The sequence below is a fragment of the Micropterus dolomieu genome, linkage group LG04 (genome assembly GCF_021292245.1).
Source record: "Micropterus dolomieu isolate WLL.071019.BEF.003 ecotype Adirondacks linkage group LG04, ASM2129224v1, whole genome shotgun sequence".
In the NCBI taxonomy this organism is placed as follows: Eukaryota; Metazoa; Chordata; class Actinopteri; order Centrarchiformes; family Centrarchidae; genus Micropterus; species Micropterus dolomieu.
The window spans coordinates 27,551,770-27,575,454 of NC_060153.1; the positions used below are offsets into that span (position 1 = coordinate 27,551,770).

Genomic DNA, 23,685 nt, shown 5'->3' on the forward strand with positions numbered 1-23,685 from the left:
CAGCAAGAAAGCTAAAGAAATAGTGAGAAAAATAATGGAGCCGGGAGTAGATCTGGTCACACAGGCTACTGGCTGAAGCAGCAGTGTCCCCAGGGTGTGGATTGGCTAACAAGCCGCAGCATATGGACTTCTCAGAGCGAGCAGGCTGCAAGGATACCACACACAGACATGTATATACTAATGTTCACACTGGCCGGCAACCACTCAATGCATGCATACAGGCAGATGGACAGAAAGAGAGATAGATGCAAAAACACAAACACACACGCACCGAGGTCTGGTGGGGATGACTCTGCTGGTCAGGTTTTCATTGCCAACTGCTGCTATGGCTGTCTGCGTTTGTATGTGAGTTGCTACCGTGGGGAATGACTGAATGCCTGAGCATCTGTTAGTGAGGGTTTGGTGTGCATGTATGTGTGTGTGTGTGTAGCAGTAGTAGTTGCTCCCCCTGTCGGCCTGCGTGGTCACGTACACGTAGTGACGTCGCGATGACGGTGTTGATGGGTGAAGTCTAGCCATCATCATCATCATCCTCCTCCTCCTCCTCATCACTGGAGAGCCTCTCTGTGTCTGTGTTTAAAGGGTAACTCCGCTGCACGGAGGAGACATTTCTTGCATTAGGTGAGCCTAAACGACGACATGTTTTGTGTAAAAGAAAAACGTGAGTTGCTAAATCTCTTTAGCTTTCCCGTTTGCGGTTGAAGCTAAAGCTAGCAGCAGCCGTTAGCTTGTAACAGTTAGCAGCACCCCGGAGGGCCGTTGGCTCTCGTTCAATGTGTTTATCAGAGAGTCGCTTCTGAACATGAAACTGCTCAGACCGGTGAGACCATACGCTCGCATTTGGTGTTGAAATAGTTAGCGTTATGTTGCGACTCCGTTGGCGCAGCAAGCCACAGAACGATTTAGCTCAACGGTACAAAGCTATGTAGATGCATCCATTATCGGACGCGTCATCTGCTCCTTTTTTTTTTTTTTTTTTTGCCATTTTCTGCCCAAAATGTTGATGACAGACTCCACACCGACAAACCCACGGCTTTATACTAACGCTAGATGTGATAACGTATTTGCAAGTTTAGGAACGAGGCCCACACGCCTTCGGACTAACGTTATGTTATGAGTTGGCCCAGTCTCTGTTTACAGACATCGGCTTGAGGGATCGTTACAGCAGAGTCGCATCTACCTGAAAGACAAGATGATGATGAGCAGGAGGAGTTCGACTTTAACACACCGCCAACAGGGTGTCTGTTCGAAAACGCAACGCTGCCTCTAAATGGGAGATTTGATGCACTAACGTTTGGCGTTAGTCGCTCGTTTGTTTGCTGCTGTAATATAACTAGGCCTTTACATTTGATGGTTAGAAAGTAGACTGACACAATAACACATCTACTCATATCTAAAGAAGTGTTTGGCTCATAGCAGCCATTTCAGTGATACTTTGGCAGGTCAGCAGTAGGCAGCTCATCTCACGCCCTGGGTGCGGTGTCTGCTGCCCCCCCTCATCAGGCATGGACAACTTGTCTAGAGTCTGTTAACACAGCTGTCAAATGTTCCTCTATTTCTTAGCTGACAAGGCTTAATTACTTAGACTGACAGGATCATGTTCTGCAACATATTGTGTGTAGCATCTTTGCATAGCAAATCCAAGCTAATGTGCTAATATGTCCTGCAGTGATCATTAGTAGGCTTTTATTAACACCAGTTTCCATTATTATTATTATTATTAAGTGTATAGATCACCCCCAGGGTTTGTTTTTATTGCAGAGGTGGGTCACCTGGCCTGAAACAAAGACCCCCCTCTGCTAACATAAATCTTTACTACAACTTTATGAAATAAAACGTGACTATTGTGATTATTGTTTTTGGCCACCATCTATCAACTTTTGATCAAAAGGGATCTGGGTGGCTTCACACCTCGACTTAAAGGACAATTAAGTCACCTTATTTTTTTTTTTTAACAAGAAACCGAAGTCTCGGACAGTTTTCGCTCTGAAATCTCCTGACAGGCGGGTTGTTGCAGGAAAAGGATGGTGGAAGCGTGAGACAGAGTTGGAGAGAGGAGTTTGTTGTGTTGGAGTAACTTTAGGTATAAAGGTCTTGCTTACAAACTCCTCTCCCTTGTTTCCATCTGCGTCTTTCTGCAACAACTCGCCTCTCGTGAGATTTCAGAGCAAGACTTCCCTTTCTTGTTAAAAACAAAGGGTGTCACCGTGAGTCACTCGTCGGGATCCTTTCCGTGATGTTGTCAGACACCTGGTATAACAGTCTGAGCCTGTCTGGAGAAGCAATTTTTGTGGACGTAATTTTGATGAGCACAATTGCCCCAAAGGAATATGTAGCAGCCAATGCAAGCGGTTTGTGGCCATCTACCGCACGGATTCCAAAACATTTGTATCTACGAAATATGTGAAAATAGGGCCCAGGTTTCAAAATATCAAAATTATCCTTTAACAATTTCCCAGGGAAACCCTGACCCTCTAGTATTTATTGTTTATATGAACAGATAAGTAAAACATAGCAGAAATCTGTGCCAGCTGGATAACTACCCGTTCTGTTACGGCATTGTATTATCAGTAGTACGATCTCACAGGTTCTGTTCTTTTTCTTTTACAGTGGACAGTGTATCTGCAGCCCTGTATTCTAAACAGGAGAACGAGCTTTTCATCATGAACTGCGACATAGATGGTACGTCTGCTTACTAACTTTGTGAAACTGTTAATGTCTGAGGGTTGCATCATGTAATAACAATGAGATAATGTGTTGCGATTGTATGTCAACGACATCCGTGTTTTGTGTCCGTTTCAGGAGACATGGAGAACCAGGTGGAGATGGAGGAGAAGACAAGGTTAATAAATCAAGTTTTGGAACTCCAGCACACGCTGGAAGGTAACACACACCTATTACCCACACACACCATTTTATTTTTACCCTGTCTTCTTATCGATGCATCTTGATGTATCTTTTTTTCCCTTGTGATTTCTGGATAGTTAGTAAGAATTTAATTTGCACATTAAAATCCAAAAGAGATGTCTCCTAAGTTGCGTAACAGGACTAGTTTGCATCCCTAATTTACTTTACTAGGCTCAGCTCTTCCTGGTCACCCCCGTCCTTTATTCAGCCTGGTGTTGATACTGGTGTTCATTCTGAATAGAAAACCTTGTTCACTTAATGGTAATGTTGGCTAGTTAGGCTGTGTGTTGGAGATCAGTAATTCACTTAAAAGATATTTAATTAGTTAAATGGTTTAATTAGCAGATTAGCAATTAACAGATTAGTCGACTAAAATAATTGTTAGTTGCATCCCTAGTACAGGGTAGATGTTAGCTAGCGCTAACCGCCTTTACTTTTCCAGCAGTTGGGGGAACAACAGACTTTATTACTTAAATATTTTCCTCCGCTAACTTTCACTGTCACTTTCTGCAGCTCAGTCTCTCTAATTTGCTCGCCCACTCGCTCGTTACACACACACACAGGAGACACAGGGTGCCAGCCCAGCGGTGAGTGTCACCCACTGTATAAACGTGTTACTGTGCTCGCACAATGTGCGAGTGAAACTCAGTAGCTGTACATTCATATTAATAAGCGTCTGAAATTTGAGTAGCAGCGGTCACACATTCTGATTTTTCTTGTCTTTTTTCCTTAGACATTGGATTAAATAAGACCCAAACACACCAAAACATACGTCTTTAATGCCCCTTTGAGAAAGAAGTTTTAAAACACTGGATTCTTCTCCCTGTGCTCCTTCCTCTCTGTTGTTCCTCGTCTCAGCCGCTCTGCTGTCTTGATACAGTCCTTTGCTAATGCACCTCCCCTCTTTTCCATATTCACAAACAGCATGCACAGAAATTACCCAGCCCTGTGTACACTTGTGTGTTAGTTTAGTTTATTAGGATCCCCATCAGCTACAACATAAGTGGCAGCTATTCTTCCTGGGATCCACAAGGAAGCGCTGTTGCTAGCAGTCAGCTTCTTTCTAACCTTTGCTGGCCCGTTGCTAGCTGTCTCGGCACCGCAACCAAATAAAGTTATGTTTACATTCTGTCAGTCAGTGTGTGTATTAAATAGAAACAAAATGGAGACCTGCTCAGTTGCACTACTAGTGGACGAAACTCCCCAAACTGTTTGGACTCACTTTATCTTAATATTAATTAAGATAAGAATAAGTAACATTTAGTGGTATGCGAAGAAAATAAGAACTTCTGAATTGAAATGTATTATTGGCTATTCATTCGCTAATTTGTCTGCCGTTTTCCTATCTTTCTGTCCCGTTCTTTGTCCCAGACTTGTCAGCGCGGGTCGATGCAGTCAAGGAGGAGAACCTGAAGTTAAAGTCTGAAAACCAGGTTCTCGGTCAGTACATCGAGAATCTCATGTCGGCCTCCAGCGTCTTCCAGACCACCGACACCAAGAGCAAACGGAAGTGAGGTACCCTTTGGGGGGTAAAGCTGAAGTCCCAGGCCAGCAGAGAGGAAACCCACCCTGGAGACAAGGAGAGGGGTTTGTTTTCTCAGCAGACCTGGGGTGTTTTATGTAACCGCTCACTTACCTGAGTCTAAACTAACCATTTAATAATCAAAAAAACAAATAAACTGACTTTCACCCGTCCCGCTGGCTCAGAAATAGATCCATTTAATGTTAGTCTGGCCCAGGTCTGTTTTGCAGCAGCTTCCTCTCCACACTACAGATGAGGTAGACATCACCCTTTAATCACTAATCAGAATATGTACATGAAGTGGTTAAGGGTCATTTGTACCTTGAGTTTCTTCTTAATGCTCCCTGTCAAAGTAGTATCTGTACAATAATTGGAAACAACTGCTGTTTTACTTGCTTGGTTTCCTGATTTTCAGTGGTTTTCCGAACTTTGGGACACTGCGTTCCCATCTCGAACTCACAAGTAAAGTGGGCGTAAACAAACCATAAATATTACAAATACTGTTTGACAAAGAACCCCATTTTCCACACTGGTTTTATTTTATTATTTATTTTTGTAAAGTATTTTCTACGTCAGCTGGATCTGAGTTTTTGGTTGGTCTTGGAAGTCACCATGTTTATATAAAGCACGACTGTATTCCTCCATTTAAAAGCTGATAAACTAAACAGTATTACTGAAAGTGGAAACTGGCTCGCATTTAAGAGTAATACACATCTCAAATGGGTTTCTTTCTGTTTGACAGTTTAGGTATATCTAATGAAATGTCATTAAATCAATCACTGAATTGCAGACTGAAAACTAGCAGAGCTTTTTAACAGGTGTAAACTATCACTCCATAAAAGTGTAGGTCTTAACATCAGTGATGTTTTCATTGCAAGTGATCACAAAGATTCTTTTTGTGCTTAAAGGTATTTGTAATTCTTTAAACTCACGTGTTGTGGCCCAAAATGTAACATAAGAGTGACCGAGGGAATGGTAGGGGTCATAAATGCAGCAGGGCTTCGTCAGACAAACCCTGCATTATTACATTTGGTGTCTTTATAGAGTAACGTCATTTGGGCCTTAATGGACCGAATGACACGAGGAAGATGCGAGGGTGGGGGGGTGGGGGGGGGGCAGACATGCTCTCCCCCTTTTAACTGCAAGACCAAAAGCAGTAAAGAGGCCCTGAGTGCTATTGATCCATTTGGCCGGGCCTGGACTACATCACCCGCCAGAGGAGGAGTTTTACCGTAAATGTGCTGATGTCCTCATTGTACAGCAGGAGTGGAGGGTGTGTCCCCCAAGGCTGCCTCAGATAAAGAGAAGAAGAAAGGACTGAGTATGGTAGGAGGAGATGAAACTTATTGTAATCAACAAATTTGGATTCCCTTTTTAAACTCAAGTGTCCAGTTCAATAATGTCTGGAAAGCAGTAATGCATGTGTAAACATCAGGTGGTGTTTGAAAGGGAGGAATTGGTAATATAGGAGGCTATAAACTTTATGCTGTTATTTTGTCATTTTGAACAGTTGTACAGTAGTATTTCAATATCTTTCTGGCATGCTGACTATGCCCTACACACACCCTAATACCGACTGTCTTGTGTAACCCTGTACCTTTTAAACATTTGTTTTAATAAAAACTTAAGACCACTCCTTTCTCTGGGTCTTTCGTCACCTACACAATCCTACGTTATCTGTCAAGAGATGACGAGAGCAAGAGAAAAGAAATCAAAATCACATTCAAATGAATAATAATGCACCTCATTTAATCAGACTTCTAACAAATGTTTTTTTTTTATTAAATTGTTTTATTTTCAAGAGCAATGTACAACTTGCAAACAAATGTAAACGGTGATATCTGCCAGCATCTGGCAAGAACATGAACTACAAAAGCTTGAGACAATAATATAAAACAAATAAATTAGCATCCATGTCTTTCCAGCTAGTCTACATGTTCTAGGAAAGCACTGCTGTGTACTGACTGGTTTATTACCCCGCAGAAACCCACACATCTAGTCAGTCTTATTGACAACAAATGACCAAGGCTTTCAAAGTTACCATTTTTGCTGCAAGCGCTGACAGTCAGTGTTTTGATCATAAACTTTACTAATTGTAATAAACAGATTTAGGTTCAGAATAAGCATATCTGGGGCTTATATTTAAGAAAACTGCTTGAAGTCACTCAAAACACTGCATGATTAAATCTTTCATACTGGCGTAAAACAAACCAATAAATAGGGTTATTAGTGCTAATCCTCAATTCTTAAATTGCTATAACTTAGTAAAAAACACCCAAAAAGGAACTGATTCTCCTTACAAACTACCTAAACTCTAAACAGAACATCCACTTTTTAAAGAGGTAAACTTCAACCTAAGCTGAGGCGACGTGTAAGCTGAAATGTCCTGCCACCGCAGTAACATGTCAAACAGCATCACCTCGCAGCCTGGCGTCCTCTCCTCCTGACCTGTTCTCGAAACCCAAACAATTTCAAACAAGGAAGGAACTTTGTCAAACTGTCTCCTCGAACACGTTCTTTAAAACTAAGAGAATAAAAGGCTTAACTTCTGAGATGTGGCCCCTATAATATGCTGTAAAATGGTATGAACGCCTGGAGTCGACAGCAGCGCAGACGCTCTCTGCTGCCTTCACTCTCAGAGGAGTAGATCTGACTGGTAGATCTGTGATGGCAAATATTCAGAGAGAAGACTGACAGCGGAGACGGGGTGAACAGGAACAGAGGTGGAAGAGGCAGGGATTTTTTTAGGCTGACAGGCATTTTGACAGCCGTGGCTTAGAGGAGAGAAGAAGGATGGAGGAAGTGTGGAAGCTCAGGATGGAGGAGGAGGGAAACCGGCTAAATGCACAAAATCTCCAGGGGATTCATTTGGTAGTTCATTGAGCGGGGAGGGACAGACGGGAGGAGAGTGGGGTTGATGTAGGGGGGTGGTTTGGGTGACTGCGGACCTGTGATGAGTGTTGCTGCAAGATTGAGGAGACATGGATGGGGCAGCCGGGGTGACTGCAGGCTACCAGGTGGTTTGGAGGAAATACGTGCTGCTCTGCTCGGAGTGGGGGAAGCAGCAGCAAAGTCGGCCCTTCCACCTCCTCCGCATCGGGGGAGAAAGGAGACAGTAGGCGTGGGGTTCACCTCTTCAGTCTTTCCGTACCCTCCTCTTTCTCACAGCTTGTTTGTGGCTCTCTTTGGCGACGTCTCCTCCTTCCTTCGGCTGCCGGCCCGAATGTGAATGAAATAAAGAGCAAGAAGAAACCAAATTAAATGGATGAGACATAAAACATCACTCCTGCCTTTGTCAAATGACCAACATGTTAACAATAGTGCAGTTAGCCCTATCTCACAGGATGTCTGGATTTTTTTAAAGACATTTTAAAATGCCAGGTATAATAAAAAAACCATGACCATTCTTGAAAGTGGAATCACTGAAGGTGAAAGCAAGAGCAGCCAGACTCCCTGACCATGCATCCTTCTCACTAGGACAAGGACACAGTTTCAGAGATGTGAAATAGACTAAACACAAGGGAGGTGAGTGAATGATCCTGTTCAGTGTGTTGTCTGCAGGCAGGCTAACCATGATTCTGACAATATAAACGAATAAATGATAGTGCCGTTTAACAGTACTCCACCAAGAAACGTTAAACAACCTTAGAAACACAACGTATTCAATCTTGAGTGTAGATCATATGAATTATAACTACGGGTTTTCATCCCATACCAAGTAAAATCTAATTAACCAATAATGACACAGATGCTGAGAATAAAAAAAGCGACTAATGTGCTCATGTAGGAGAAAGCCACACATCACGATTCATGTAGTGACTGCATCATCAATAAGTTACTTCTAGATACATTTTCATTCCCACAAACATTAAGCATTTGTTTTTACTAGCTTCTGTTAATTACTTTATCACATGCATGATAAAACACACGACATAACAAATATGTGTATTGTGTAAATTCTTTTAACTGATCAGTTGATGGTTGTGACCAGAACTTGATCTAATGTGACAAGGATCCTCTATTGACACTATTATCAATATTGAAAATATTGATAGAATTTCTTTCACTTACCATAAGTGGACATTTGAGCTTAACCCTGACTTTATTTAAAAAAAAAAAAAAATACTAAGTCTTTACATATAGTTCCAGTAAGCATATACATTGTCTTATTTTATTATGTCAGTTTTATCTACGAAGGTTTGCGTTGGCGAATCATAGTTTTCACGTGACGTCACATTCCAAGGAAAATGCTCCATGTGAGGGCAAAAAAGACATTATTTTCCGCTGCCCGCCGACCAGGAAGCAAGTTATACACTAACTTTGAGTTTGAAGTTTGTTACTTTTGCGTTGCCTGGTTGGTTGTTGTGCTTACGGATGCACTAAGTGACGAGGAGACAAGCCTGATCTGTGTTAGGTGAGGGATTCCCTACAAGGTACACGTAAACATTACCGCAGTCGAGCACTGGTTGGGACCTGGTGGTTTTTAACGCCGGAAATAAGGCAGCGGGTACTGTATATGGATCGCAAGTGCCCAACACTTGCAGTTTGTCCATATCTGTCTTTTTCTTGAGTTGAGAGGTGAATAAAATTGAACGGCTTTTGCGGCATCTCTACGAAGGAGTCCGGTGTGAGATCTTTTTATCTTTTTATTCTTATCTGTTTTGCCCTCCAGGTCACCTCGCATATGTCCCGTGACTGAAAACTATGAATACACTTTGTTACTGAGGGAGAAAAATGGTTGTTTCAGTCTGGAGTTGACTTGTCTAAAAATTAGAATTCAACTTCAACTATTACAAACATCACACGTGTGTGACACTGTTATCATCCTGTGGCGGATTAATATTGGATAATGTGGAACCTTTTAAAGATCAAGGTAAGATGAACCTAAGGTATTCATTCCCAGGGCGTGTAGGAACCTCAGATATGTACCGACACCATCAGCTCATGCTGCTGTGCAGGTGAGAACACCAACCTCATCTTCTAATGTTCTCTCAGGAGCTTTGCTTTCCTCTTCTCCCTCCTCCTCTTCATCCTCCACCTCTTCCTCTTCCTCCTCGTCATCATCCCCCTCTAGATTGTCATCTCCCGCATCGGCTCCGTCCTCCTCCTCTTCCTCCTCCTCCTCTTCCTCCTCCGCTTCTTCTGTTGCTTTGGAGAGGGAGAGTAAAAGGTGATGACAGTAAGGACAAAGCATTAAAAGTACAATACTCAATACAGCACCAACAGAAGAGTGTGTCCTGTGTTTGACCCTCTAACCTCCAGCTGGTGTGCCTTCTGTAGCCTCAGCTGCTTTGTCTTCCTCATCTGCTGCTGCCTTCTCTTCTTCTTCATCCCCCTCTTCCTCTTCTACATCAGCCCGGGGAAGATCCACTTTCTTGTACACGTAGTCGTCTTCTGATTTCTAGGACACAAAAGGGGATGGGATCACAGTCAGGTTTGGAGGGTTTTCTGCGTGTGCTCCAGCATAAATGGGGGATCAGAAACATGATAAATAAATGACTCATTGGGTGCATCGTACCTTTGGCCAGCAGAAGAGCACAGCCAGGCCTACAGGCAGACCGACTGTCAGTATGTAGATCACCCAGAGCCACGGTCGTTCTTCTGCTGCTATCATCAGCTGAGCAAAAATCCCCGGCTGGTGGGATTAAAGGGTGAGAAAAGCCAAGAGAGCAAGAGCAAGAGCAAGTAGTGAGCCCTTTCCCTGGCACAAACTGACAGCCCAGTGGTAAATTATATGCACATAGTGGCAACGTTAAGGGTCTATGTTCCTGTTGCCCTTACAAAGCATCACACTGACCTCGTTAGCGCTGGCCACCAGTTTCTTCAGCCCCCAGCTGTCAGCGGCCCAGCGGTCAGCCACCTCCTTGTGAGAGGTGATAATGAAGTTGTCAAAGTAGATATCTGAGGTCATGGACCACAACTCCAAGCCCACAGCCTTGAAAGGTGTCATCCTGAACGGCTGCAGGTCCTCAAAATAGTCCGGGTTAATGGTCTTCCGTGGCTTCCAGACTCCCTTGGAAAGAAGAATGTGGAGGAAAACAAGAGTTAGGAAGAGATGACAACATGGTTTCAGCTGGTGCAACAACATACAGCATCTCTAACAGGACAGGTTAGAGGTGCTGCGTGTAACGCGTAAAGTGTCAATGTTTTTTGGCTGAGTATGCAACTAGAACAGTAAATAAAAGAGTAATTGACTGATCAGTGTGAAAGTTAGATTTTTCTGACCCATGTAGCGATGTACAGCTCTAAGATGTCAAAAACAGCTCGGTTTGGTTATACGGTGAAAACTGCTTATAGTGATCAGTTACAGTGATCAACCCCAGTAATAATTAGCTTATATTAATCATTCATTATTAATGGCCCTTTTATCCATGTCAACATACCTGAATATTTTATGAATACGTTTGTCTTCAAACTCAGCTACCAGTTTGGCATTGATAGCCTACAGTTTATTGTCAGGCTGTTAAAAATGTTATAAATGTTGTACATTACAATACTGTTTCAGGCTATAGCCTAATAATAATTTGAACTACAGCAAGATTTATTTTATGTACTGTATGGCTGTATAGTGTTTTTGAATTATACACAGTACAGTAATTTAAATGATTTCAGAAGTGTTTAAAACAGCTGTTCTGTCATTTTTATTACTTTATATTCATGTAATAAATATACAAATGTCAAGTAGATGGAAATTCTCATGAGAAAAAAAATAAAATATGTTTATGATAATCATCCACTTGAAGTGATAATTTGACCCAGACAGAGGTTTCCACTGTACTGGGTTTGTTATAGTTACCTGATAGTTGGGATTGTCCACCAGAGGGGCTTTCCACTTGCCCTTGTACTGAGGGTTGTTGATCTTGGGCCGTTTCCACTCCCCACAGCCAGGGGCCGTCTCACAGGCTGGGTTGGGAATCTGCGGGGCTTCCCACTCTCCATCCATCTCCTCGTCCCTGCGCACAGAGGAGAGCTGTCAGTCTGGATCCGTTCCTTACTGTAAAATCATTTGGGTGGACCTGTGGTGAATGCGTTTGTTTACCAGTCTTCTGGTTTCTCAGCGTTAGGGTCTGGGACAAACTCCGGTTCGTCGTCCAGCCAGCCCTCTGGCTTCAGAGCGTCGGGGTCCTCAATCTTCGCTGGAGCATCTTCATCCCTGCCGAACATACACGTCCATGTTTGTTACTGATGACTAGGTCACTGAGGCCCTAACGTTTAAACATGTTCTGCAACTAATCTGTACTGTCTACTAGCATGGGGGGGGGGGTGTGGTCACCAGTCATCAGGCTTGACAGCCTCAGGGTCAGGAATCTTGGCCCTCTCGTCCCAGTCCTCCGGCTTGGAGTCATTTGGGTCATCGATCTCTTTGGGTGGGTTGACTGGAGGGATCACGTCATGCAGCAGGCTGCCGCGGCTCACGCTGGACTGGTCGATGAACATCTCGTAGCTGTTGTCTGGGTTCAGGACTGATAACAGGGAAACATTATTATGCTTCAGTGTGGCACTAAAGCGTTACATATAAAAGATACATTTAGACAGATATAAAAATTTAATTCTAAATTGTCTCTCTACCCAAAGTGTACAGGTGAGTCTTCTTGTCAGTGTAAAACTTCTTGAGGTCGACGTCAGCCCTCTTGGCATGCTTCTCCTCCAAGTCTTTGTTCAGGGGATTCTGGTGGCGAAAGATGAAGTGCAGCTTGTAGTCCTCGCCACACTTGTCTGGTCCAAACATGATGGTGTAGGGTGTACGGTCTTGGAATTGCTCCTGCAGCGCAGAAGAAGAAGAAGAGCCCATCAAATGGCGTATACGTGCTGCTTCTGCCATTTTACAGTGCAAATCAAAACTTTACACATTATAAATGGAGTAAGGCAGAGGACAACATGTGTACCAACCAGAGTGAGATCGTCAGTATCTGACAGCAGTTTGATGTACGCCCCACCACAGTCGATACCATCCTGGAAATTCACCTCATACCTGCAACCAGAACACAACAAAACAATTAAACAAGTTTTTGTTACATTACACAGATTTTAGTCACACACTTATACATCCACTAACCACTGTAGCTGATAGTAAAAGTCCACTTGCATGAACTAAAATGAAAGTGTAACGTGTGTGTGTTTGAACTCACTGTACGACCAGAGGTTCATCCTGGAACACAAAGGGTTTGTCCATCATTGCGGCGATTGCGTGGTGTTTGGCCCTGGACTTGAGCACCAGTCCCTGGTCTCCTGGTATTTTGTTCTCCTTCAGCTGCTCCACAGCCCACTTCCCTACAGCCGGCGAGGAAGAGAGGGACGGATGTTCAGCAACCTGGGTTTTATTCTCATGGGTTATAATACAATTTTACTTAACAGCTGAATTGCTGGGGTGTGCGGTTGCACAATCTCTGCTTCAGTGTAGTCATCGCTGTTAGTGTCTCGAGCCGAGGCGTTGTGAACTTATATCTCAGCAATTACGCTGCCATGTCAAATCATATCATAACTAACAGGCATCGTGGCCCACACTATAAAAATAAGCCCCAGCGTTGTAAATACCTCTCTTTTTAGCATCATACATGAGAAAATAGAGTCTGTGAGAGGTAAAGATAAGAACAGCAAGTTGTGCCTCTGTACAAACGCTCGTACACACACATCTAGATTAGCAGAACGGGACAAAAAGCAACAAACCGTCATATTTGGCGATTTCGTCATCTGCATCCCCCTTCACTGTCTTTGACAGCTGCCATCTGTGGAGATCAGCATCCCACAATGCTTAGCTTCCACACAAGAAAAGGTGAACACATACAAATACATTACCACCATTGACAGTGCAAGTTATCCTGGTCACTCAGCACCATCGGAGGCTCACGTATCCTTGCACGCATCAAATATTTACGCTGTATTTTCAGTGGCACTTGGTGGTAGCCTATATTATAGCCTATATTTTTAGGCTATACCTGTCCAGTGATCCATCATCAAACGTCTCTGCAAAGTAGACATCTCCAGTGGGAACAGGAGTCTTGTATGTTACCTGGGGAACAAAAAACAAATTAGAAGTCGATCTGCAGGTCAATTTCCGTTAATCTAGACCTTTCAACTGTCAAGATAATCTTTCTTAAATTTTATTGATTTTACCAGCTTTGATATATTTCAGTTTTACTTGACCTATGACTCATTCCCGACCTGGAAGGAGACATTTGCATCTGTTCCAGCCTTCCCACTTGCTATGTCTGTCTCATCAGAGTGGTCTTCATCCATCACCGTCGCCTCCTCCTCCTGCTCCTCCTCGTCCTCTTCTGCCATCAAAACCTTTAATTCCTCCTCATCCAGGCCCATATCTTCACTGACGTCTGAAACATCACCCTCCAGCTGCTTCTCCTGGCACGCCACGGCTGCCACAGCCAGGTAGGACAGGAGCAGCATGCACCACATCCAACCCCTGTCCAACTTCATCTCTAGAGGTTAGAAATGGGGGGTAGGGTGGGGGCCGACAGTAAGAGGATGAGTGTGAGATAAGGGTATCAGAGATGACCATAGTGTGAGTAGCACAGTGAGGAGGGTGTGGTATGGGGGGAGGAGGAGGGAGGGGGATGGGAAGAAAAGGCAGGTGTGAGTGAGATAGATGTTATTTATGGAGAGCAATGGGGTGTGTGTGTGTGAGCACATGGGGGGGAGGGGTATGTGTGTCAATTATATAAATAGAGAACACAAGTACGTAAAGGGAAGGAGAGATGAGTGTTAGAGGAAAAGGTCACATTAGTACACAGTGCTACTTGATGTGAGGCCTGTGTCCTCAGATCACACATCCTTCTCACGTTTGTCACACTACTTCCTTAAAAATACTTTAAAGTCTACCCCTCCTTTGTTGTTGTCTTATCTGTGCACCAGATAAATTCTGACTACAGACTCCTTCTACACAGATGCCAAAAACATCCGTGCCTTCAAATCTGTAGCATACAACTAGCATCTTTGGATTTACAACATGTCTTCTTCCCCAAACATCCTTACTGGTCCGCATTTCAGCAAATGCATCAAATTAGACTCTTTGTGTGTGTCCTAATATACATTTCAAGCCTTGACAGATGCTCTGCTGAATAATGGTGAAACTCAGATCTGTTACGCCATACAACAGCTTCAATGACCTCTTATTGAACCGGCCACACCTGCTCACACTTGTTGTGAGCAGCAGGAATTGACATGAATCACTGCAGGCAGCCCAGTGCCCACGCTTTCATTTATTCCTAATTAACTTTAATTCCCATACTGCTGTTGTTCTGTTTGCTAACATCAGAGCGCAGGAGGATCAAAAGGATTCTGATAAACATGAGAGAGATGATGAACAGGGAACGCTATTAAGGGTCATCTCATCTTGAAAAGCGTCAAGATGCTGCTCATTTATTGATCTTTGGTCTGAATGCAAGCAATGCAACTGTTTGTAAGGAATTTTGGCCACATCCCACAGCAGGAAGAGATGACTGGGGGAAAAAAAAAAAAATGGATTCTGATGTGAACACACAAAACATGTACAACACATTGGAGAATGCATGTAATTGTGGCCAAAGTATAACCAGGTTTGTCTAGACAGCTTCCACCGACTGTGATAAGTCATCTTAACCCCACATCCATTAAAACACTCTCATCATTACTGGCCAAGTGTAACGTTAGTTAAAACAATTTCTTTTATCTCCAGTGTGTGGGTTAAACGTCCCAGACAGGCCATTCCCTGACTTACCTAACAAAATCAACTAGCTAACCTGTGTAGATGTCAGCTACCACAGCCAACTCTATTTCCCCTTAAGCTTCAGTCCTTCTATTTATCACAGTTATAGCCCAAGTGTACTGTGCTAACATCCCTTACCAGCCCCCAGTTTAAGTTAAACAGTGCCAACAAGCTCTTTTATTATTTGTATCACTATGTAGCTGAAGCTCATTAGTAAAACAGATATAGGAAATACAGAGAACATGTCACAGGACAGGGTTTTGGAGCTAACATGGCTGCCATCTAACACTGCAATATCCAAACTCTTTCAGATGAATGGCTCTGGCTGCAGCACCTGCTCCTCTAGCTAGCTAGCTGTACGGCGCGCCAATCACAAACAGCAAACGTTAGCATAACATAAGCTTAGCTAGTAAACTAATGGGCTTAAAGAAGGAACCCAACAATTAAACATGTTACGGCGTTAAAAAAACAAACGGCTAAAAATGTATTTTTATAGTAAACGGTCTTGTCAGACTGCAGTAATGATTGGATAGCATCGGTTAGCTTGTTAAATTAGCGGTGATGTCGCTCAGGGAGGGCTGAGGAGAATGAATGAGCGCACGCAAACAAACCTTGCGCCTTCTTGTAATTGCAGAGAATATTCCTCGATAAAAGCTGCTTCTCCGCTCTGGAAAAATAGAGGAAGAGTCTTGAGCGTTTGTCCCGCACCTAAGTGTCACCGAGGCCCGCCGTGTACGGTTGGGAAAAACACGGTTGTCTGCTGGAGAAGATGAAACGTAGATGACAGCTTGGCCCGGATAACTGTGCGCGGTAGATGACAGCGAGCGAGTCCCTACAAACGAGCATGCGCACTCCGCGCAGATGGAGAGCGTGAATGGTGCCTTCAAGTGCCACCGGCAGTTGTAACAAATAATAGGAGACGAGAGCGACTCCGAGCTGTTGACAGCATGACTAGAGGCTTTTGGCTTCAGTATTTCCGATACTCTTCCGTTTCTACGAATACTGCCAATCACGGCTGAAATACTTTCCCCACAACTTTAACTGTAATTTCTATATTTATTGTGTAGCATAACTTTGTTGAAGAGTTGTTTTGATAACTATCCACGATGCTCAGTACAAAAATGGCAGTGTGCCGATTGACTTCCAAAATACAGCCACCACAAAATACCTTAGCTACGGGATCCATTCTGCTGGTGTACAAACAAAAGCACATAAAAGCGTGATATGCATTTATATTTCAAAATTCCTCAAAAATACGTCTTCTATTTACAACTTCGTTTGTCCCAAATTCTGAGCTTTTGAGGAGCTCTTAAAGGCATCAGGAATTCACTCTGCAGTAGGATTTCAAAGTAAAAGCGTATTTTCAGTCAATTCTTCAACATATGCTCCCATAACACAGTGCCAACAAAGACCTGGTTCATAACAAATAAACTAAAAAAATAGGCTAACATAACATAACACTTCTAAACAAGTCAAATAAAGACAAATATTCCCCCCCGGTTTTAATATGGAAAACCATAGCACTTCCGGGGTAGAGTTCAGACAATGTTGATGGCGGCCACATGCCAGTGGAAGTGCAGTTATAAGAATTAGTAGAATTAAATTATTGAACTCTAACTACAGCCAGATAAATCCCGCAGAATGAAGGACACGCCGTTGTCTAACTGTGAGCGGGATTTCTTGCTCAAAGCCATCGAAGAGAAAAAGGTGAGCTGGTTTCTGAACATTGTGTCCACTTTATGTAAGTTAAAACTGATAAAATATAAAACTGCTGCAGAGATTGATGTTCCACTAAAGCAAAACAATAGTGTTAGTATTAGTACAGTTACGACTAACTTGCTATAATTGATACAGAATAAAAAATATTTCTCTGTAATTCATTCAAGATAGACTATTACCAAAGCCCTTATATACAACGTCTCTGCTGTTCCCAAACACTTCACTTAGCCAGTCTTCAGTAGTTGTAAATGGAAAGGGTTCAGTATCTTTACATGGCTGTGGTTTATGGACTTAGGCTTTGGGGGAAGTCTCGTCCATGTCCCCTAATTCCCATAGTAGTCCCTAAAAAGTGATATTTTGTGGGAGTGCTCGAGTTTCACCTGTCTTCTCCCTGCAGCGCCTGGATGGACGACAGACCTACGACTACAGAAAGATGAAGATCACGTTTGGGACCGACTATGGATGCTGCTTTGTGGATCTGGGGAAAACCAGGTGAAACCCTGCCCAGACATGAATGTATCTTCCTTGTAAATCTTCCCCTAAATTTTCCTTAATTCAACTCAGAGTTAGCTGTAACTTATTTTCCTGTAAATATTCACAATTAAGATGTTTCTGAATCCATCTGAAAAGTAGGGCTGGACAATAAAACAATAACAATAATTATTGCAATATTTAGTTTAAATAACAATATAGCAAATGTTTGATTTTCATCTAAACTAATTAGGACTTAATTTTTAATTAAGATGTTTATTTTGTTGAGGAAAAAGGACTGAAAAAAGCTTTTACTTAATTTTACTCATGCACATTTGTTGACAAAGATTTTATCATAATTGAATGTTCTACCTCAGATTGGTGAAGTGATCGACTGTTTGGCTTCAAGTGTTGGCCATAAAGAAAAGTTTAAAGCACAATTAACCATCAGGTTTCCTCAACTTTCACTCGGGAGCGAAAATCAGCCTTTAAACTCGGAAGAAATAACGATTTGATACTTATTGTGATAATTATTGATATCAAAAGATATGAAACTTTTTTTATCGTGATAACATTTTTGGCCAGCCCTGCTGATAAGTATTTACTGTAGAACTTTGCATGACAAAGCTGGAATCTTTGAAAGCACTGGGTTGATGAACTTTGCTTGTCTTCACGGCATGAGTTTGTAGATATGGACTTCTCAAAGGGTCCGTGGAGGGAAGCCTCTCAAACAAGCACTGATGTTGTGCAGAGTCAAAGGGAACCCATGTAATGCACCGAAATTCATATGAAACGTTTTATTTTTTTGTGATAATGGAATATCAATGTGCTGCACTCTACAGGGTCATGGCCCAGGTGTCATGTGAGCTGGTGTGTCCTAAAGAGAGTCGACCAAACGAGGGAATCATGTTCTTCAACATCGAGCTGTCACCTATGGCCTCACCAGCATTTGAACAGGGCAGGTGAGAAAAGAAGCCTAAACAGATGATGTCTGTATGTTCTTTTCTGCTAATACATCTGACGGATTATAGGTTACACATTCCCTCTTGGTCAGTGGTAATGTTTCTCGTCACATTATAAAATTTTAGCTTTTTCCCCACAGTGTTAAGGGACCTATTAGACTAGAAGTCTGAAACGTGGTTCATTTAGTCTTTTTTTTTATTTTGTGTGTTTGTTTGTGCCGAGTGTAAATCCTCTGTGGGGTTTTTATTTCTCTCCAGACAGTCTGAGTTGTCAGTGAAGCTAAACAGGCAGCTGGAGAGATGCTTGAGGAACTCCAAGTGCATTGATACCGAGTCCCTGTGTGTGGTGTCTGGGGAAAAGGTAAAACACACACACACACACAAAACAGAAAACAGAAAAGAACCATATATTTAGTGAGATGGTGGTGATGTGTGTCTCTGTGTTCAGGTGTGGCAGATCAGGGTGGATGTTCACATGCTGAATCATGACGGGAACCTGATGGATGCTGCTAGCATTGCTGCTATTACCGCTCTGAGCCACTTCAGGCGCCCTGATGTCGGCATCCAGGGAGAGGACGTCACAGTGGTGAGTCAGCAACAAACACGCCAGGTGTTGTCTCTGCCTCAGTGAATCTACTGGGAGACGCCTGATGCCCCAAACTGCTCTGTTACCTGAAATTAATTGATGACACTTACAGAGGGTATAATGTAGGACTTTCCTGCTTTGCTCCAAGTGACCACTGGTTAATCATTAATGCTGTTTAATTTCAGTGTCAACACATCTTTTTATTGTTAAAACAAAAACACTACGTTGCACCACAGATTTTACATTTTTACTCATGTCAGAACGGTTTTAACATCTCTCTTTGTGTTGGTTGTAATTTTATATTTATTCCTGTGCTCCTTTAGTACAGTCCGGAGGAGAGAGACCCTATTCCTCTGAGTATCTACCACATGCCCATCAGTGTCAGCTTCGCGTTCTTCCAACAAGGGTAAGACGGCACGTTTGAGTACAAGACAGACTCATTTTCTAAAAATTGCAGTGTACCAAAATGCTAAGATTTTTATTTTGAAGGACTCCCTGTTAATTTAGCCGTGTGGACATTTTAACTTAGGGGTGTACTCACATTTGTTGTCAGCGGTTTAGACATTAATGGCTGTGTGATGTGTTATTTTGAGGGGACAGCAAATTTACACTGTTATGCAAGCTGTACACTCACTACTTTATATTGTGGCAAAGTGTCATTTCTTCAGTGTTGTCACATGAAAAGATATAATTAAATATTTACAAAAATGCGAGGGTTGTACTCACTTTTATGAGATACTGTATAACCTACCAAGGTACAGGAACAATAGATTTAAAAACTCATCTGCTTATATTAGTCTTCTAAACAGCAGTAAGTAATTTATTTACATTGTTGTTTTTTGTGTGTGAATGGTTTATGTGTTGTTTGAACATGATGATTGCACTGCTGGCTGTGCAACTAATTGCCTCTTGGGGATAATAAAGATTCACCTTACCTAACCTCCTTCCTGTTTGCTCTGCAGGACCTATCTGCTGGTGGACCCCTGTGAGCGGGAGGAGCGTGTGATGGACGGGTTGCTGATGATCGCCATGAACAAACACAGAGAAATCTGCTCCATCCAGTCCAGTGGCGGCATCATGTTGCTTAAAGAGCAGGTGAACCCAGATAATCTTGCAGTTGTTATCTTAGTTTTGCAGCCAGAAAGATCAATTATTTTAAAAACACTTTCCTGTAGAGCTGCTCTCCTGAACACTCACAGGTTGAATATAAACACTGTAGTTATCCTGTAAGAGTAACACCCTACATATATTATCACCACTTTCTTTTTTTTGTGTGCGGTGTTGAAGGTTATGAGATGCAGTAAAATAGCCAGCGTCAAAGTGTCCGAAATCACAGAACTCATCAGCAAAGCCCTGGAGAATGACAAGAAAGCAAGGTGAGCAGTAACATCACCACACTACTAAGCGAGTGGTCATTTTGAACTCCAGGTGTTGTTATGAGTTGATAAATAAGAACATCTTTTCATTTCCAGGAAGGCGGGGGGTAGGTGTGGTTTTGCAGAGTCTTTGCCTCAGGAGCGAATCACAGCACTGAAAATGGACGAGACTCCAGTGGAGATGACAGATGTGACAGACAGAGCCAACGACATAGTCCGGAAAGCCGAGGCCCCGCCTCAGACGTATCTTTTACAGAGCCTGAATGATAACGGCGTCTTCCAAGAGAATGTGTCTTTGTCCCTTTTTTATCTGTCACGTTGCCAGATCATGTCCACTGTGGCTCCTTAACCATTCATACCAGGGTGCCTTCCCCAGTGGTGCCCGTCCCAGGGGTGGGTCAAGTAGGGCAGGGGCTGCAGAACACCTGGGGACTGGAGGAGGATGATGAAGAGGAAGAGGAAGACAATGACAACAGTGTTAACGAACAGGAGGATAAAGTAACAGAGATGGAAGAGGAACAGCATGAAAAGGAGGAGAGCGGAAGAGGTTATTGAATTTTTTTTTCAATCTTAATATAAAGTAGACTTTCTATAGGTTTCAGTTTCTAAAGAAACAGACAGGAAAGCAGCATCTTGCATACAAGTCGTTTATAAAAGAAAGCAAAAGAATAGGCAGGAATTAGATGTCAAACCAGCACAAGGCCAAACATTATGTAACCTTAGGAAGTAAATGATGATTCTATGAGCATGTTTTCTTTTGAATAGCTTAAAATCATAAAGTGGGAATTTGTTTTGACTTACAGGAGATGTGGTTGAGATATCTGACAGTGAAGAGGAGGATGTGGTCATACTTCATCCGGAGACACCAGACAAAGCTCCTAAGTAGGTGTTTTTCATTTTACTTATCATTGGGTAGTTGCTGCTTTGTGTGCTTATTCAATGATGGTGTGTTTACTGTATTGATGCAAATACACAATTTTGACGAGTGTTGCAAGAATTGTTTTGCAAGATCTGACCAATGTTTTTTGTGGTCAGTGTGTAGAGTTTTGCAAAAACAGCCTTATAGTTTCAAAATTGGTGCCTAAGCAATCAGACAGAAACTGTAATAAACATCTTTTTTTCTTGCTCTCAGAAATACAGGATCCAGTTCCCAGCACAAGGGGGCAGCAACATCAAAGAAAAGACGGAAGTAATGAAAGAAGGATCCCTGCAGACCAACAGCAGTGCCACAGACTGCAGCACCTCTGCAAAATAAAGACTCCTGTCATGGCTAAAATGATTCCTATCTGCTTTAGCTGAGAATCGGGATCAAACAGATGTTACAGTACAGAAACACTTCCAGGTGTTGGCCATTTGGATCGATTTATTTGTAAGACGTGCAAATGTGTAAATTGAATTCTTGTGTCATTTTTTTTTTTTATTAACAATGAAACAAGTATAATTAAAAAGTAATATTGTCATTCTTGACTTTTTGCATTTGAGTTATTTTTGCGAAGTGGTATATTTTGCAAGGACAAAATGCGATTTTGAATCGAAATATAAAGGAAGAAATAAGTCATTGTTTTTGTAAAGTTTCCAGGTGTGAATCAAAGCAATCACACACTTGAGTACGCAGATATTGTTTTTTCAATGTCTATGTAGTGGTTTCTTTTGCCACAAGACTTATCGCACTGAAGAAGAAGGAAAAAAAAATTCAGGTTCCACCGAGATTTGAACTCGGATCGCTGGATTCAGAGTCCAGAGTGCTAACCATTACACCATGGAACCATTCATGACTGCGCGGCTGACTATTCAGTTCATGTAACTGCACAGTTCAAACTGTGACATGCGGTAATAGGTTTGGTTGTTTTTATAGTGATGCACGTGTAACTTCTGAAAAGACTCAAAGAATGGTGCTCCTCAAGGAAATGCATGTTAACAGTACAGGTTTGTGTGATATCAATAGTTAACCGCGTCAGATAGCATATCGGTTATGAGAAAAAGAGGAAATAAAACGATAATGCAGGAAATTAGTTTCTAAGGGCATAAGTAAACCAAGTGGGAAAAAAAAAGGAACAGTGGCCCGTACGGGGATCGAACCCGCGACCTTGGCGTTATTAGCACCACGCTCTAACCAACTGAGCTAACCGGCCATAATTCATAGAGTTGCCCAAACCCTTGAGATAGTGCGTCTGTTAAAGTTTCTGAGTGAGTGCAATCGCATATTCGTTTTATTAACTGTAAAACCACTTTATTTTTTAATATTATTCATTTGTTAAATTATATTCAGATTGATGACTCTATATTCGTTACCAGAAGCTGATACTGACTGTATGAAAGCCTATCATCTACGTTTGATTATATTCTTTTGTGATTTATTGCTCTCTGTGGGTTTGATGTATTAAATAACCATAGCACCACAAAACTAGATAGCGGTGTGCATCTTGCATTCAGGCAGTACTGAGTATTACATTCTTGTTTGTTCACCTGTACCTGGGATGATAACGAAAGTTCAGATGCATTTAGGATGTCACAAATTGTTTTGTGACATCCTAAATATATTGATTAGAAACACACCCCATACAGGAAGAGAGCCTGTGTGGTTTTCTTGTCCTGGCTAGACTCTTATCAGACCTGTCTATCGTCAACAATCATCTCAGCTCTACCAAGGCAAGTCTTAGTGTGGGTCAATACATACATACGTGACGTGTGTGTGTGTGTGTGTGTGTGTGTGTGTGTGTGGTTTTTCTATGGTGTGGAATATTCCACTGTCTTAAAAAATGCAGGGCTCCTGTTTGCTTACGAATCTAGCAATACACAATAACAGCAATACAAACAGTAACACCTACTGAGCAAATGGTATCTACATCTCACCTGTAAACCAGGTGAACAAACTGTGGCTAACACACAGAAGTGAAGTTCTTGGAAATCTGATACTAAACCTCAGCATGGTCACTATATCCGTACATAGTGCCCATGCTGAGGTTTAGTACATGAGCATGTATGTGCATATGTCGATTTAAACAAGAGTAGGGAAGCAGTTACTGTGTGACTCCTACTAGGCTTGTGTAACGTCCATGTGTCATCATTTGTGCATGTATTCATTTGTGCATATGTTCAGAGTTGCACTCAGCTCAGACCTTGTTAAGATGCCTCAATATGTGGCACGGGGGGAGTCACAAAACCTCGTTCAGCCATATCTCTGCCTTTGCTTCAGATTTTGTGTGAGCCATATCAAGTACACTCTGAGGTGCCAGTGTTGGCAAGGCTGTCCCCTCTTAACAGATACACATGACTAACCGCTATGTAATACCGCCTAATCCGTGCTCATAAATTGCTGTGTAAATGTGTAATCCTCCTTCTGAATCCCTTCCCCAAGAGTTCAGGACTTCACCAAGTGATTACAGTTTTCATTTTTTGGGGGGATGGGGGGGGGGGGGGGGCCTTTTTTTTGGGGTGGGTGG

At 42.4% G+C, this 23,685-nt stretch overlaps 3 protein-coding genes and 2 non-coding genes across 7 annotated transcripts in view; 2 read left to right on the forward strand and 3 right to left on the reverse strand.

Annotated features, from left to right (window-relative positions):
* The window catches only part of scoca (short coiled-coil protein a), a 6,694-nt gene extending 632 nt beyond the window's left edge, over positions 1-6,062 (forward strand). Inside the window, exons 1-4 of one of the 3 annotated variants that reach the window (XM_046048283.1) lie at positions 457-621; positions 2,611-2,682; positions 2,803-2,883; positions 4,279-6,062. In XM_046048283.1, coding sequence (XP_045904239.1) covers positions 2,664-2,682; positions 2,803-2,883; positions 4,279-4,421 — 243 coding nt within the window. In that variant the 5' untranslated portion in view covers positions 457-621; positions 2,611-2,663 and the 3' untranslated portion in view covers positions 4,422-6,062. Of the gene's footprint in view, positions 1-456; positions 622-797; positions 821-2,610; positions 2,683-2,802; positions 2,884-4,278 lie in introns of those variants that run through there. The other 2 variants (XM_046048285.1, XM_046048284.1) reach the window with 2 other exon arrangements.
* A 114-nt stretch (positions 6,063-6,176) lies between these two features.
* Positions 6,177-15,953, reverse strand: clgn (calmegin). The gene is made up of 15 exons (XM_046047866.1): positions 15,740-15,953; positions 13,592-13,863; positions 13,366-13,439; positions 13,097-13,155; positions 12,559-12,700; positions 12,320-12,401; positions 11,999-12,191; positions 11,703-11,892; positions 11,469-11,582; positions 11,226-11,382; positions 10,227-10,442; positions 9,948-10,064; positions 9,686-9,830; positions 9,402-9,577; positions 6,177-7,640 (listed from the first exon to the last, which is right to left on the reverse strand). The coding sequence occupies exons 2-15, from the start codon at positions 13,859-13,861 to the stop codon at positions 7,566-7,568; spliced, it is 2,010 nt and encodes a 669-aa protein (XP_045903822.1). The 5' UTR covers positions 13,862-13,863; positions 15,740-15,953; the 3' UTR covers positions 6,177-7,565.
* Positions 15,954-16,659: 706 nt separating this feature from the next.
* exosc9 (exosome component 9) lies at positions 16,660-21,709 on the forward strand. Its single transcript, XM_046047399.1, has 12 exons — positions 16,660-16,835; positions 17,245-17,339; positions 18,161-18,280; positions 18,539-18,641; positions 18,729-18,866; positions 19,190-19,272; positions 19,829-19,961; positions 20,154-20,242; positions 20,339-20,485; positions 20,605-20,789; positions 21,046-21,124; positions 21,375-21,709. The coding sequence occupies exons 1-12, from the start codon at positions 16,770-16,772 to the stop codon at positions 21,433-21,435; spliced, it is 1,299 nt and encodes a 432-aa protein (XP_045903355.1). The 5' UTR covers positions 16,660-16,769; the 3' UTR covers positions 21,436-21,709.
* Positions 21,710-21,937: 228 nt separating this feature from the next.
* On the reverse strand, positions 21,938-22,009 carry trnaq-cug. The gene has a single exon. It is a non-coding gene; the product is annotated as a tRNA-Gln (tRNA).
* Positions 22,010-22,300: 291 nt separating this feature from the next.
* trnai-aau lies at positions 22,301-22,374 on the reverse strand. The gene has a single exon. It is a non-coding gene; the product is annotated as a tRNA-Ile (tRNA).
* Between the last annotated feature and the right edge of the window lie 1,311 nt (positions 22,375-23,685).